The 16,040-nt window shown below is 42.2% G+C and overlaps 1 protein-coding gene across 1 annotated transcript; it reads left to right on the top strand.

Annotated features, from left to right (window-relative positions):
* The first annotated feature begins 70 nt into the window (after positions 1 to 70).
* Positions 71 to 15,735, top strand: prodhb (proline dehydrogenase (oxidase) 1b). The gene is made up of 14 exons (XM_048244399.1): positions 71 to 499; positions 1,172 to 1,380; positions 3,387 to 3,421; positions 3,522 to 3,671; positions 3,834 to 3,898; positions 4,020 to 4,136; positions 4,481 to 4,554; positions 4,740 to 4,821; positions 5,074 to 5,166; positions 5,395 to 5,541; positions 10,205 to 10,380; positions 11,920 to 12,018; positions 12,726 to 12,814; positions 14,002 to 15,735. The coding sequence occupies exons 1-14, from the start codon at positions 152 to 154 to the stop codon at positions 14,187 to 14,189; spliced, it is 1,872 nt and encodes a 623-aa protein (XP_048100356.1). The 5' UTR covers positions 71 to 151; the 3' UTR covers positions 14,190 to 15,735.
* Positions 15,736 to 16,040: the final 305 nt, after the last annotated feature.

Here is a 16,040-nt window from a genome sequence, read left to right as displayed (position 1 = left end):
ATAGAATCCTAGCCAACCCGGCGCTCACGTTGTGGGATCACGTTGGCGGTCTTGGCAGGTGATGTATAAACATAGGGCGCCGCACCTCATAACTACAACGAACGCCTAAGCAAAAATAGGGGAAGTGTCAAGCTGCTACACCTAAAAAGTTATGTCTTACGCCAAAGCAGTGCCTGTTTTCGCGCGAGCCGGTTTAGACGTGAACCTTAGAAATATATCCGCCGTGTCCAGCCGAAGATTAGGATCCACAGTTGCTTCCACGCAACGGAACCAGAGTTCAGAAGAGTCAACGGATATCGACGGTGCAGTGCCCAAAACCGACGTTCACGCAGATCTCATCCAGCAGAGCAGGAAGCATGGCACCAGCAAAAACAAGATTTCGATTGATTTTAATCAGACCAAAGAAGCATACAAGAGCAAAGACACGGGTGAATTACTCAGAAGTTTGCTTGTGTTCAAACTCTGCTCCTATGACCTCCTGGTTGATAAGAACAAGGAGGTATGTGCGTGCTGGTGTGCTGTGTGTTCAAAATCACGCTGAAATGATTGAACAAAAAGTGAATCCTGGTTATTTTCAGAAAAAATGTCAGTAGCCTATTCCTTGTTAATTTATATTTCCAAATAAACAATGAAATAAATAATTTTAATTAACTGAAAGTTATTTGTGATCTGTGCGCCATTCTGTCCACTGTATCATTTGAGGTGTCCAGTTACATCACGGTCTATTGAGAGTTTGGAATTACTGCTGCAGTTTGAATTCTTTGGCCCAATGATGGTCTGTCCTGGAGCTTTGTTCAAGTCAGGCCTATTGTGTAGGATTACAAAGTCAAAGGAAAGTACACAATGTGTGTGTGTGTGTGTGTGTATGTGTGTGTGTAAAGTAAAAAGGGGATCAGTAGAGGCAATTTGATAAAACATAATGTTTTACATTTGAAGAGGATAGGACCAAAGGGCACCCAATGCAAGACTCAGGGATCAGATATTGAATGACATTAAACACTGAAAGCATGACATTTAGATTTAAAGATGGGGAAATGCTTCATTTGATATGAGCATATTCCTGCCAAGCTGAAGCACATCCTTTTATTGTAAGCAAAGCATGATGTAAGCAAAGCCTCACTAGCTGCTTTTAATCCAACTGTAACTATAGTCTAAGTTTTGTTTTTTGCAGATTATGGATCTCAGTAAGAAGATCCTGGGTCAGAAGACATTTGAGCGACTTATGAAGATGACTTTTTATGGGCAGTTTGTGGCTGGGGAAGACCACCAAGCTATCAAACCCCTGGTTCGGAAGAACCAAGCCTATGGAGTGGGAGCTGTGTTGGACTATAGTGTGGAGGAGGACTTGACAAAGGAGGAGGCTGAAAACAAAGAGATGGAGTAAGCACCCAATTCAAATAAAACCTCCAAACATGGGCTTGGAATGGGCTTGACATGTGACAGTGTAAGCAGAAACGTTCAGTAGCGTTTGGTACGGGTGGTGTCGGTCTCCTCTTCATGCAGCCATATCTGATCAATTGAAAGCATAACTTGGAAACATGGATTCTATTTGCAGTGGTACACAAGCAGCCCCTCTTTCCAGGCAAATCCTGGACCCAGTAGTTTATTCCATTTCCAAAATATGTAGCAGTGGCTAATGCAGACCTTCAATGCATGCACATTTAACCAGAAGTATTTGCCACACTATACATCTCTCCATGTTTGAAGTAATCAGAAATAGATCTTAATTTGATCTGTAGTTCAGAATGTAAACAGTGTGCTAGCAGATTATTGGTGGATGCGGTAAAGGCCCCCCCAGTCTGATTGGATGTCTGTGCAGCTGTTAAAACAGTCAGTTGTTTGGCATTTTGTAATAAGCCACATGAGTCAGATACTCTGACTAGCCTTGTAGAAATGGACAGCAGGATAGTATGTTGTTTTAGACTACATGATCACAATCCTTGTGAGAGCTCTTCTCTTTATTCTCTAAAAGAGCATATTTTATATTTGTTTTATTCTCTTTTGGAGTTTTTTTTTTTGTATGTGTGTTCTTTACTTATAGCATTATCATAATCTGAGAGTATTCCGCTCAGTACTAACATAATACCATCAGATTTTCTCTTTCTATTTTAGAGACACAACATAAGTTTTTAGTTGTAAAATAGTCAGAGAAAGAAATGTAAAAAAAAAGTTAATTTCATTGTGAAAATCAGTGAAACATCTAATTCGATATAGATTGAAGAATGGAAGGAAAGAAAGGAGCACCCTTTCAGTGAGAGAGAGGTTACATCAGGACACTGGAGGGGACAAATCAGGCCCAGCAAGGTTTCTGGCAGCTTGCTTATCTTCAAGAAGTGCCATAACCCCATCTGAGCACTCGCCTAGAAAAAGTGCCACCCTCCCGAAGTGACCAACTCAAGTCAATTACTGGAAACCTATTTTTTATTACCCAGCCAGGGAGACAGAGCAGAACCTGATTATCAACAAATAAAAAGCCCTTTCCTTCTCCACCTTGTGTAAAGGAGTGCTGCGGTTTCAACCAGTCATGCATCAAATATTTTCCCCATGGATGTCATAAAATTGTACAGGCATTGCGTGCTGCTTAAGTGCTACTTTATGCTACTCGCTGTATAATGAGTCCATTACTATAATATGTGCGACTTGCCATTGTGAAAACTGTAACAGAGAGGGCGCAAGAACTCCCTGTCGTGCATTCTCAAGGAGGTTTTTCTGTCCAAAGTGCTCATGATGCAGGGAAGAAATAGTTTAGCACTTGGGAGCAGGCATCATTTGCGTGTGTTCTCCCATGACCTCAAGGGTACACCTCTCTAACACTCTCTCTCTCTCTCCCTCTCTCTCTCTCACTCTCTCTCTTACCCACCCTCTTTTTCTCTAATAATAACCAGCTGGCCAGCCAGGCCGAGTCTGCAGACGTCAAAGCCTTGTCTGACCAGTGAGTGGTTGTGGGAGGTGCCGATGCACAACTCTTGTGAATGTGTGCGGTGACATTGACGCTTGGAAAGTGGGTGTCATGTGACAGCATACTGTGCCTCGTGATCTGATGAAACAGATCCAGGCCGTTACGTGGAATCCTGCCCTTTCAATAGGTCACATCATATACCTTTGAGAGTATTGAACATGGTGTTTTTGTGCTAGTCGTATTATGTCATAACCTTCGAGAGGGGAGCACCCGTTTTAGAATGAGGCTATTTATAGAACTGTCTGCTAGTCTAATCTGTTATCTGAGCAGAGTATTGAATGACTTTATGTTTACCTTTAACCCACCAAATACCTGCATGGCAAAAAACATTGTGCAAGTCCCTGTTAACTGTCGGACATAATAGAAATGAGAACGTAAATAGTAGAGCGCTGATTTAATCTCTGATTTGTTTGCTTCTCCCATGAAGGTCATGTGTGTCTGCTGCAGAGAGAGAGAGCCCAGGTAGAAATCAGCTCAGTGTACTATTCATTATTGTCTGTTCTATTTGTTTGTTGTTTGCATTGTTAATGGATACCATTACTCTTGCATTTTGGCAATAAAGGGGAGAACCAGCGTGAGAATAAGTACAAGGCCCACCGACAGTTTGGAGACCGTAGGGGAGGTGTGACCGGTGCTCGCACCTACTTTTATGCTGACGAGGCCAAATGTGACCAACACATGGAGACTTTCCTCAAGTGCATCAAAGCTTCAGGTGAACAGGGAGTGTATGAATATCCATCCCATAAGAGAGGGGGTGGGGTGGGCTGAGGGGGTTGGGTGGTTCTTAAGCCATTTTTAGAAATAGAGAACAAGTTCAAAGAAAAGCCCCGGCTTTTAAAGCTGTCCTTTCCATCTCTCCTGTGAATGGCAATAGGAGGGAGTTCTGAAGATGGTTTCTCCGCCATCAAGATGACAGCTCTGGGGCGGCCACAGTTCTTGGTGAGATTGATATGGTCCATACTACAGTGATTGAGGCTCATTTCCAAAAAGCCTATTCATGCAAAGGCCACTTCACACACACATTCAATCATTCATTCATCTGGTATGTGTGTCAATGCAGCTTCAGTTCTCAGAGGTCCTTGTGAAGTGGAGGTGCTTCTTCAATTTTCTAGCTGCCAAACAGGGAATGGAAGGTGTGGAGGTGCTGGAACAAAAACTCGATCTGGGGAAGTTGCAGGTATTAATATAGCCTTTACATTTCAGTTGATTTGATAAGATGCTTGTTTGTTTGTTTATTTATTTAAAAGGGACAGTGTACATTAATCAACATGCTCATTAGCATAAGACATGTAAATGCATCAGATTGAGCTATTCAAGCTAATTTTCCTTGTATAAAATATACTACACTGTACATTATTTAAAGTACTCTGTGACCAATGCAGTTATGGGTCTCTGGTCTCTGGATGTCATGACGTGTCATGTACAGTATGATTTGATCATTAGGGTCATTAGGATCTTTTCCTGATTTATTTATCAGGTTGTGAAGTCTGCCACATTACTACTACATGGCTTATGTTGCAGGCATATTTGGAGAAGCTTGGTGCCAAGGGTGACTTTCAGAGCTGGTTCACAGGAGAGAAAATAGGCTCGTCTGGGTAAAAAAAAAAAATATATATATACTGGTATATTCCATACCTTATGAAAAATGATCATTCACAAACTCACTGACAAATAGATTTTCTTTTACAATGCTCTAAAAGTCACATTATTGATGAGCCTGTTGTCTTACATCTGTCCATTTAACTGAGCAGGGTAAACAAATCATTTTTTATTCCAACAGAACCATTGACCTGCTGGACTGGAACAGCTTGATAGATGACAGAACAAGGATTTCCAATCTTCTCGTTGTTCCAAACCTTGAGGTAGGTAAAGTGGGTTTGGATATTTAAGTAGAGATAATGAAGGGCTATATTGATCTGTCTTTATCTAAATAGTCCCGTAACTCTCTACACATTTTAGTGATGTACGTAATTAAATAGATAAGATTGGCTATTAATTTTGTTGCCAAAGAGCGTGTGTGTGCTGAAATCGGATGTCAACAAATTGCACGGCAGCTCATGCTGCAGCTCAGCTTATCATGCTGCTCCAGCATGTGTTTCTACTTGTTTGCCCAGACAGGTCAGCTGGAACCGCTCCTGAACAAGTTTACCGAGGAAGAGGAGGAGCAGATGAAGAGGATGCTGCAGAGGATGGACGTCTTAGCCAAGGTAGGGCAACGAGCGGGTGAGCGAGCAAGCAAGCCAGGGTCACGCCGTGACTTTTATAAGCCACTATCTGTGTGGTGGTCAGCTGTGACCCATCCAAAGTCTATCAAGAAAGGGAGGAAAAGCAACACACCCTTGATGTTGTCCGCCTGTGAGGCTGCCCACAGATGAGGTCTCCCAGGGGGGCAGAGAGGCATGTTGTGTCAACAAATTTGTTTGTCTTTGTTGCAGCATGCCATGGAGAATAAGGTGAGGCTGATGGTGGACGCAGAACAAACGTACTTCCAGCCGGCCATCAGCCGCCTGACCCTGGAGATGCAGAGGATTTTCAATAGAGAGAGCCCCGTCATCTTTAACACTTACCAGTGCTACCTAAAGGTCAGTCTCGGTCACTCCTCAGTGGCTTTTGTGTGTGTGTGTGTGTGTGTGTGTGTGTAGATGCTGAGCAATGGGCTTAGCCACTGGAGGCCACAGTATTTCAAAGACATCAGAAAACTGTTTACAAATACAAGTGACCATGTTTTGAAAAGTGGCTTTTGTAAAAGAAAATCGTTTTATATATCTTACAGGTCATGGATTTTTTTTTTAAGTATATATTTTTGGGTGTTTTATGCCTTTAATGATAGGACAGTGGATAGTGACAGGAAGTGAATGGGAGAGAGAGCAGGGGTGGGATCTGGAAAGGACCACGGGGCGGGAATCGAACCCGGGTCGCCGGCGTACGGTGCAGGTGCCCCAGCCAGTTGCGCCACAGCTGGGTCATGGAAATTAACATTTTTCTTTGTACCAGATGTCAGCTGGTCAACTTTTTGCTGAGGTGTTTTGATACTTTGGATCAGACTGCTAATTTGATTCATATTAAGTTCATATTATGCATCTACAGAATAATTAGTTACAGAATTCTAAAATCTGTTAATTGCTCTGGGCCCAGTTATCCTTGTACTTTTGGTATCAGCTATTGACATTACACCACTTTAGTATAGAGTGCACAAGCTCTCCTCTCCTTATATGAATTGCAACCACTCAGGTGCGTGTACTCTGGATCTCTCTGGTAATGTGTGACAGTGAGTCACAGATAATTGGCTGTTGTGATTATGATCTTGCATGAAATATATTGTAACGATTGATGCGACACACAGATGTCCAAGCAAAAGTTTATTGGCGGAAGCGGGAAACACACACATTCCAAGACACCATTACAGTGGAACACAAGGGAAGTCAATAAAACACGCACGATACACGAACAGGGTAGTCACATACAATACACCGGGTAAAACACATGAGGTACAACCTAAAGAAAGACTACACAAGCTAACACATACATGACAAGGTAAACGCAATTACACTCACTAAAACCGACATTACACAATCCAGCATTCACACACATTGCATTCTGGGAGGCTAGCACTCAGTCCGGAAGACACCGACGTTACAATATGTTGTGGTTACTGTTTTGATGATAGGAATTCCATTGAGGTAAAGGCCAGCTCTACATAGACCTTATTTTTCTCTCACTAACTGCCTAACTGTATTTTCAGAATATGCAGTGCAGATTTTGCAGGACAAGCATTGGTGGAAGTAACTGTCTGTAACTCATAAAAACATACATCACAGCCTGTATCTCAGACTACTGAGGAGCTTAAAATAAGACATTTGATAGAACACCTAAGATAAGGTCTTACATTTTTATTTCAATTACAACACAGTCATGGCCTGATGTGCACAGTAATTGCATTTTGGTAACATAGGGCATTTAAATGCTTGCCGTGAGTTCTTCTTTTAATTTGCGTACAGAAGCGAGTCATACTGCACAGGCGAGCCTCAGGTGTCATTTTCTGCCTGAGCTGCCAGAGCAACACATTAGCGCCACAGAGCAAAGCCATGTTGGAGGACGCCAGGCCATGAGCTTATAGCAGCAGTCACTCTATTACAAACACTGACCGTTTTAATCTGCCTCAATGAAATGGCCTGTTTCTTTTTAGAATGCATATGGCATTCTCAGTTGTACACTGAGTGATGGCTCTTAAAGATGAATGATGAAAGTGTTATGCATTGTAATGATGTGCAGGCAATGATGTGCAAGAGATATTAAAAAAAGCAAAGGACTCATTGTGTCAGTTGTTTATGATAATTATTATAAATTATTATGACCGCCGCGCAGCGAAGCGGCGGTCATATAGGTTTAGTCAGATTTTTTTTTTTTCGCATGCCCAAATTTCCGTCAATGATTCCCGGGACACTGAAAGACCGGGGTACACGAAACTTGGTGGGCATGTAACCCCACATGGATAACATGGAACCATCGTTTTTCGTTTTTGATCTGTAGCCCCCCCGCTGGACTGGACCCCCCGAAAGCAGACACAGTTTTCTGTGAATATCTCGAAAACCGTAGGGTTTAGGAGGACCATTTTTTTTTATATGTTGATCTCAAGGGGCCATGTCAACCCATTCCATAACCACTCATTTCATGTATAGCGCCACCTAGTTAAACACAAAAAATAATTGAAGTGTAATTGAAGGTATCTGTGACCTAACATAGTCAAAACTGCACGAAATTGGAAGTGTAGGATCATTATGACACCCTCTGTATGCACACCAAGTTTTGTGGAATTCCGTTCATGGGGGGCCACACAATAAATTAATTTATGTTACTATACACCAACTGGCCTGTAGGTGGCCAGAGACAGTTTTCTGTGAATATCTCGAGAACCGTACGGCCTAGGAGATCCACCTTTTTTATGTATGTTGGTACTTAAGGGGGCATGTCAACCCATCCCATTACCACTTATTTCATGTATAGCGCCACCTAGTTAAAAATTAAAAAGCAAAAATTAGGTGTTTTCATCACAATATCTCTGGCTGACAAGGTCAAAACTGCACGAAATTAAAAGTGTAGGATCATCATGACACCCTCGAATGCATGCCAAGTTTTGTGTACTTTCGTTCATGGGGGCCTTACAATGAAATAATTTATGTGTACATGTAGTGGCGTACACCAACAAGGATTCAGGACACTGAAAGACCGGGGTACACAAACTTGGTGGGCATGTACCCCACATGGATAGCATGGAACCGTCATTTTTCGTTTTGATCTGTAGCCCCCGCTGGACTGGACCCCCGAAAGGAGGGTAGGGCGAACACAGTTCTCTGTGAATATCTTGAGAACTGTAGGGCCTAGGATGACCATTTTTTCCGCCCATTCCATAACCACTCATTTCATGTATAAAAGCCACCTAGTTAAACACAAAAAAATAATTGAAGTGTAATTGAAGGTATCTGTGACCTAACATAGTCAAAACTGCACGAAATTGGAAGTGTAGGATCATTATGACACCCTCTGTATGCACACCAAGTTTTGTGGAATTCCGTTCATGGGGGGCCACACAATAAATTAATTTATGTTACTATACACCAACTGGCCTGTAGGTGGCCAGAGACAGTTTTCTGTGAATATCTCGAGAACCGTACGGCCTAGGAGATCCACCTTTTTTATGTATGTTGGTACTTAAGGGGGCATGTCAACCCATCCCATTACCACTTATTTCATGTATAGCCACCTAGTTAAAAAAATTAAAAAAGCAAAAAAAATTAGGTGTTTTCATCACAATATCTCTGGCTGACAAGGTCAAAACTGCACGAAATTAAAAGTGTAGGATCATCATGACACCCTCCGAATGCATGCCAAGTTTTGTGTACTTTCGTTCATGGGGGGCCTTACAATGAAATAATTTATGTGTACATGTAGTGACGTACACCAACAAGGATTCCCGGGACACTGAAAGACCGGGGTACACAAAACTTGGTGGGCATGTACCCCCACATGGATAGCATGGAACCGTCATTTTTCGTTTTGATCTGTAGCCCCCCAGCTGGACTGGACCCCCCGAAAGGAGGGTAGGGCAGACACAGTTCTCTGTGAATATCTTGAGAACTGTAGGGCCTAGGATGACCATTTTTTCCGTATGTTTGCCTCCCATTTCATGTGCACACATGTGCACAAACAGATACACACACACACACACACATACATTCACAGTAATCATACGTATGACACATACTCACACAGTAGACATATGTACGCTTGCATGCACAGGCACATACGCAGGCACACACACAAGCACGCACACACACACACACACACATTCACACACACACACACCCACACACATAACATAAACATAACACAAACAATCAAGAATTTCTCAGAATTATGAACAGGCAAGATGGAGGTGGGGTTGTATAAAATGAATTTTACATGTGAAATCTATGAACTAATCGTGTTTTGGTACTTGTTGTCTACCAGTGAGAATTGAGTGTGGATAATGCAATTTAGTGAGACAATTAGAATCATATAGGCCTTTCAGAGTGATTTCTTTTTGTGGAAAAAATGTGCTGGACTGGGCGGCGGTCATATTTTGTACCGCTCTGCGGTACATCTAGTTATTGAAATAATAATTTATAAATTGTGTTGGCCTGTGGGATATATACTGCTCATGCCTGAGATATAAACAAAGTATTATTTCTGCTGTGTGGTGCGTCTGTGGTGTCCATTTTAAGAGTATGGATAATCTCCAAACAGATCTATCCATCACTCTGCCAGTCAAGCTTTATCCTCCCATTCATTATCTAACAGAAGAGGGTTTTAATGACCCAGTCTAGTCTAACACTTTCACTGAGAGGTCGGAACATATTTGATAATGAGTGTGAGGGTATTTATTCCAATTTCACATTCACAGCAGTGTGAATGAAGGCATTTTTCTGTAATGATGTTCCCTGAAGCAATTAAAAGTCTGACCTTAGTCGTGACACGTCATGATTCACTTGTCCGCAGTGTGCAAGATGACGGATCTCACTTTATTTATTTAAGAATTATTTATTTATTCTTTATTTGACAAAAGAGCTTAGTCCCAGCAGACAGACACAACTTTGACTCTATTTTGGCTCTATTTTCTTCTTTCCTTCTTTCTCTCTCTCTCTCTCTCTATCTATCTCCCTCACTCACTCTCTCTCCTCTCTCTGCTTTTCCTGCTCTGTCTCTCAGGAAGCCTTTGATAATGTGTCTATGGACGTGGAGCTGTCGAGACGTGACGGCTGGTACTTCGGTGCCAAGCTGGTGCGGGGGGCATATATGTACCAGGAGAGAAGCAGGGCTGCCGAGATCGGCTACGAAGACCCCATTAACCCCGACTATGAGTCCACCAATCAGATGTACCACAAGTGAGACACACTCTCCATTATCTTTCATGTTTACCTCTGAAAAGCATTTTTTTTTAATGCCATCAAACACTCATGATTCCCTGGACAGAAGGATTGTACAAAAGTACACCGCCTGCACTAGGCCATTCATAAGATAAAATCAATCTTCCTCTTTCTGAGGGAAGCAAACCCAGAAGCACAGAACTAGCAGATGAAACCAACGGAATATTGCTGCTCCCTTTTACAGTGTAGAATCTATGATGCATTCAAGAAGAAAGGGATGCTTAAAACACATATATCTGATGCACACAATGGCTTTCAATAAGGCCATCCTTAAAAATATTTTTGTTTGCAGTAACAGCCAAAAAAAAATAAAAATGGGTCGGTAGGTAGGTCAATATTTTTTTTTTCAAGATTCAAAGGAAAAAAAAAAGTTCAATTTTGGTCATGGTGATTACGTAGGAATGAATTTACACAAATGTGCATATTGTGACGTAACTGACTGGGTCTTCAACCAGTGCCTTCAGGCGCACCATTGCAAACCTCATTCTGATGCAGGTTATAGACCAGCCTTTCTCAAACTTCTTTGACCTGAGGCCCGGTCATGGCAGACTTTTGGGTCATAGGGCTCATCTACATGTACCCAGAAAGAAGGCTACAATAGCTCTTGGCCACGTTATTTTGAAATTTGACTATACAATACTCAATGCTATACAGTGTATACAGTCTCTGCTCTGTTTCTAAGGAAGTTCCAAAAAACAACATCGTTCTATTAAGTTTCGTTAAATAAATAAATAGCCTTCCAACAGGTTGAAGCGGAGCTTTGATACCAGCGTTATCGATTAGTTTCAGTTTCCCTCGCGCAGACGCGCATTGAATGAATGCTCATACCACCACTTAATTGTAGGGCTCCATGTTTAATGACATCGATAGCAGAAACGTTTGTTTTCTTTTTTCGTCGATCCGCGGTTTCTTGATCAACTGCGCAGCAAATTATCAGATGAAGCACAGGGCCTAATTTCACTCCACGACTCCGCGGACCAGCAGTCTCCATGTTGCGGACCCATATTTTGAGAAATGCTGAATAGACCACAACCAATTTCAATACTCCGACACGGTCACCGCTAGACTAGGGGGAGAAGGGATGAGAAAAGATCTGCCCACAGTTCTTCCAGAACTTCGTGCCAAGTAAAAGCGTTATCAGTTTGTGTGAATGAAACGAAGCGTAGGCCATAGTGTGACATGCGTCAAACCAATGGTGTAGAGATGACGCCACAGGTTTTTTTTAAGTGAGCCACGTTTGCATGTAGGCAAGTTATATTCACAATACTTGGGCCTACTAAAAGAAATATTATTTTATTGCATTTGTATTGGTTGTTTAGAGTAAAAAAAAACAATCGGTCGGTATTAACGCAAGTTTACAACCGGCAAGTCGGTCGGACTAAAAGGGGGAAAAAAAATATTTTTAAGGATGGCCCAAGCCTTTGAAGCGACAGTTTGTGAATTGATATAAGGGACTGACTTGAATATCCACCCTGCTGCTGTCTTAACCCCCTATAGGTGTCTGGACTATGTGCTGGAGGAGATTGGGAACAGCAGAACCGCTAACGTCATGGTGGCCTCTCACAATTTGGACACGGTCAAGTTCACCCTCAGGAGGTACGTCTCGCCCTCAGCGGCTCACAGTCAGAGACCGACACGTGTGCAGACTGCAGATTTGCCACTAAACACACACGCTTACACACACACGCACACACATACACACGCGCACGCACACGCACACACACACATACACACGCGCACGCACGCACACGCACACACACACACACACACACATATGTGCTGATAAAAGGAGCTGGCTGGGTGGGCGGGTGTGTTGGCTAGCCTAGGCTGCAAAGGATTCTTCAGAGGTGGAAATTTCAAAGTGGTTTCCGGGTATGAATGCTTCATCAGGTTATTCGCAGACCCTTTTCAAGACTCTTACAATACAGAACGGTTCCGGATTGCGCCCATGCTCTCAGCGCATACTAACAATCATAAATGAATTCTTTCATATGCGCACTGATTGGTGAATTTTGATTTCATACATGAATGTGTTAGACACACCGCAGCCACCTGAGAAGCTTAATATCACAAAGCGAGTGAGTCATCAGAGAGAATCTCATTAAAGTGATGTCTCGGATAGCTGCCTGCCTCAGATTGATTTTTGATTCTTGAAGTCTTTTCAAGATAGCATTGAGAATGTGTCAGTGTCTTAGCCCTTGCTATCCATTTATGCAGTATGTACTCTTGATATGCATTGCATTTGTAATAGCACTTATCTGTCTGTCTTGTCTGTTGGTCATTAATGTGTGCCTGTCAAACAGGATGAACGAGTTGGACCTGGTGCCGACGGACAAGAAGGTGTACTTTGGTCAACTCCTGGGGATGTGTGATCAGATCAGCTTCCCACTGGGTAAGATGAAGCAAACAAGATGGAAGAGCAAGTAGTAGCACCGTGGCAACCATCTCCTCTCCTCTTGTCCTTCTGCATCTCTTTTTCTTCTGTCCTCTTCTCTTTTCTTTCTCCTCTGTTCTCTTCACTATCACACTGCAAAATATCCAAGAATTCAAAATCTAAGTGAGATAAATAAGCTTAAATCAAGGGAATATGTACTTATTTTTTTAATATTTGCTGATAACAAGACATTTTGCACTTTTTTGCACCGTTTTGACCTTGTTATAAGTAAAGTGAAAATCTTCTTGTTCTGCTGGCAAATCTGGCAAGTGAAAGTTTCTTGTTTTGTGGAAATACTACTTAAAATAAGCATTATTATCTGGCCAGATTTGTCAATAGAACAAGATTTTCACTTAGTACAAGGCAAAAAATAACTTAAATCAAGTGCAAAAATGTCTTGTAATAAGCAAATATTAGAAAAATAAGTACATATTCACTCACTTAGATTTTGAATTCTAGGATTTTTTGCAGTGATATCTGTCTCTTCTTTCCTCCTCTCTCTCTTCCCCTCTCCCTCTCTCTCTCTCTCTCTGTTTATTCTCAGTGCTCTGTCCCCATCTGAGGTTGGCTATGTGCATATGGGGAGTGTGTGAGCATGCCAGAGCTTAAGGCATGGTGCGGTGCATACTGATATGGGGGCTGCTCAGCAGGAGCTCCCCATCCGCTCCCGTGGGCTGACTGACACCTAAATCACCATTATCTCAGCACAGGTGTCTTTTGCCACCAAACACAAACGTCTCATGTTGAGCTTTTGAGAGAAAAAAAGAAAAAAAAGAAAAAGTGACTATCTCATTTTCTCTCTCTCTCTGTCTCTCTTTCTCTCTCTGTCTTTCTGTTTAGAGTTGACTTTCTTCTTTTCCTTCTCTGCCTCCTGTTCCTCTGTTCTCCTCCTGTGAGCTGTGTGAAAAAACATTTCACAGCTAATGGGTTGGTCCCCCTCACAGCCTCTTTAAGGTCATCTTGCCCCAAGAAACAACCTTTTTATTTCTCCTATTCTTCTTCTCTAGTTCAGATTCTCAACCTCTCCCTCTCTCTCTCTTTCTCACCCCCACTCTCTTGGTCTGGCAGGTGATTGAGGTATCCCATTACTCTTACAGTCTATCTGTGATAAGTGTATAGCTCTCTGTCTCCTTCTCTCTCTGTAGGCCAGGCCGGCTTCCCCGTGTATAAGTATGTGCCGTACGGGCCGGTCAACGAGGTGATCCCATACCTGGTGCGGCGGGCCCAGGAGAACCGCGGCTTCATGAAGGGGGCACAGGGGGAGCGTGATCTGCTCTGGAAGGAGCTGATCAGGCGGATGACCAGCGGAGAGGTGTTCTACACGCCAGCCTGAGGACCACACACACACACACACACACACACACACACACACACACACACACAAAGGCACACACACACACATGTACAGAGTCTCTTTCTTTTTCTCAGCATGCCTGCTGTCTGCCTTGTCACTATCTCACTTTTCTCCGGTAGCAGTCTCTGCATCCCCCTCTTTTCCAGCTGCTCTGTGTTTCTTTCCGTCTCCGTTAACACTCCTGTACAGCACCTCTTTCCTCTTTTTCTCTCTCCTGTTGTCTTCTCTCTTCACGCAATCCTTTTCCTTTTTTTCCAGCGCTTCTTTTGTATGGCTTTATTTCTGTCGGCCCCTGAACATCCTCCCTCTCTCATCATTTAATTTTCCCCTCTTCCCCCTCCCACCCTCCTCTCACATAAGAGTTCTCTATGGCCTCTCAAAGCACTCGCCTGTCTTGAGCATTGCCTCTTTGTGCACATTTTGGTCTCCACTTTTTCCATCTCCTGCTCTTATCTTTTCTGACTAGGCCTGCTCTCTCTCTCTCTCTCTCTCTCTCTCTCTCTCTTTATTTCTCTCTGTCTCATCCACATATTTCACTTTCCCACTATTTTCTCTCTTTTCTCTGGCTCAGAAGCATCCCCACAATGCCATGAGGCAGCCAATGGTGATATATCACACAGGCATCTTTACTACTCCAAAAGGGCTCCCTAAAATGTCAGGCGGTCCAGCTCTGCTGGTCTTTTTTATGGGCCGGTTCATCATCAAGTAGGACAACAACAATAAAAAAAATAAGCATGATTTAAATGGCAGTAAACAAGTGCATCAATATCACTTTCTGTTTATAATAGTTTGGATGCGAGGATAACGATGCCTCTCTGTGTGACGTATATGTTGTATTTATGTTTTGGACATTTATTCATAAAATATATATAGCCCACACTGAGCTACACTCCGTATGTAAAGATCCCTGGAGGTAACTGTGCCTTGTCGCACCTGAAGGAAATACAGTCTAATATAATGCAATTGGTTGTGTGGCCCAGTATAACAAACACACATGTGGGCACAGCGTGTGCTTATACAGCATATTATCGCTTTGGCAGAGACAATGAAGGAAGAGAGTTTGTAAATAATTTATGTGAATGTTAATATTATGTAAAATATTCTAAACAGAGATTAGTTGACTGAGGATGGATTTTCACCCATCTTTTTTAATGTTAAATGAAGCATTTTGAATAATTCATTGTGTTTTCATTTTGTGATGATGTTATTGAAAAATTTTCTGTAACTGCTATTTTTGTATGGCTCTTCACTGATTGTATCATGGAATAAGCCATCGAGTTGTTTTCCTTGGATGTGTGAATGCAAACATTATGTTTGATGCTTTTTTTGGATGTATCCAATTTAATTTAATCCAGTTTAGAAATAATTCAGAATCAGAAGTGATGTTTTTTGTCACATTATGAATTCCTGTCTAAAATATCACACACACACACACACACCTTCAGTAATTGAAGCTCAACATTTTTATTTTGGAATTAACCTTGAACTTCCAAATCAATAAAGATAGGTTACAGACCGAAACAAAGACACTGATTCCTATTAATATCTCCATGTCTTCATACAATATTAGTATGTGTAATGATGAATACAGTGCTAAGACTCCTGTCACTCCATATAAAAGACAGGCCACCCCCATCACACATATCACCTTACCTGCACTTCCTAAACATGTATTGTATTGTAAGCATGTGTGCAGGTGAGCAAGAGGGAGTTTCTGATGGAAATAGAAATTAAGTTATATTTAACCACACAAAATAGTCCTTTACAATGAACCCAGTAGTGTGTGTGTGTTTGCGTGTATGCGTGGCACGCGGGTCTGCATTGTGGCAT

This window comes from Alosa alosa, chromosome 5 (assembly GCF_017589495.1).
Source record: "Alosa alosa isolate M-15738 ecotype Scorff River chromosome 5, AALO_Geno_1.1, whole genome shotgun sequence".
NCBI lineage: Eukaryota > Metazoa > Chordata > Actinopteri > Clupeiformes > Clupeidae > Alosa > Alosa alosa.
This window is presented reverse-complemented; position numbering and strand designations above follow the sequence as displayed.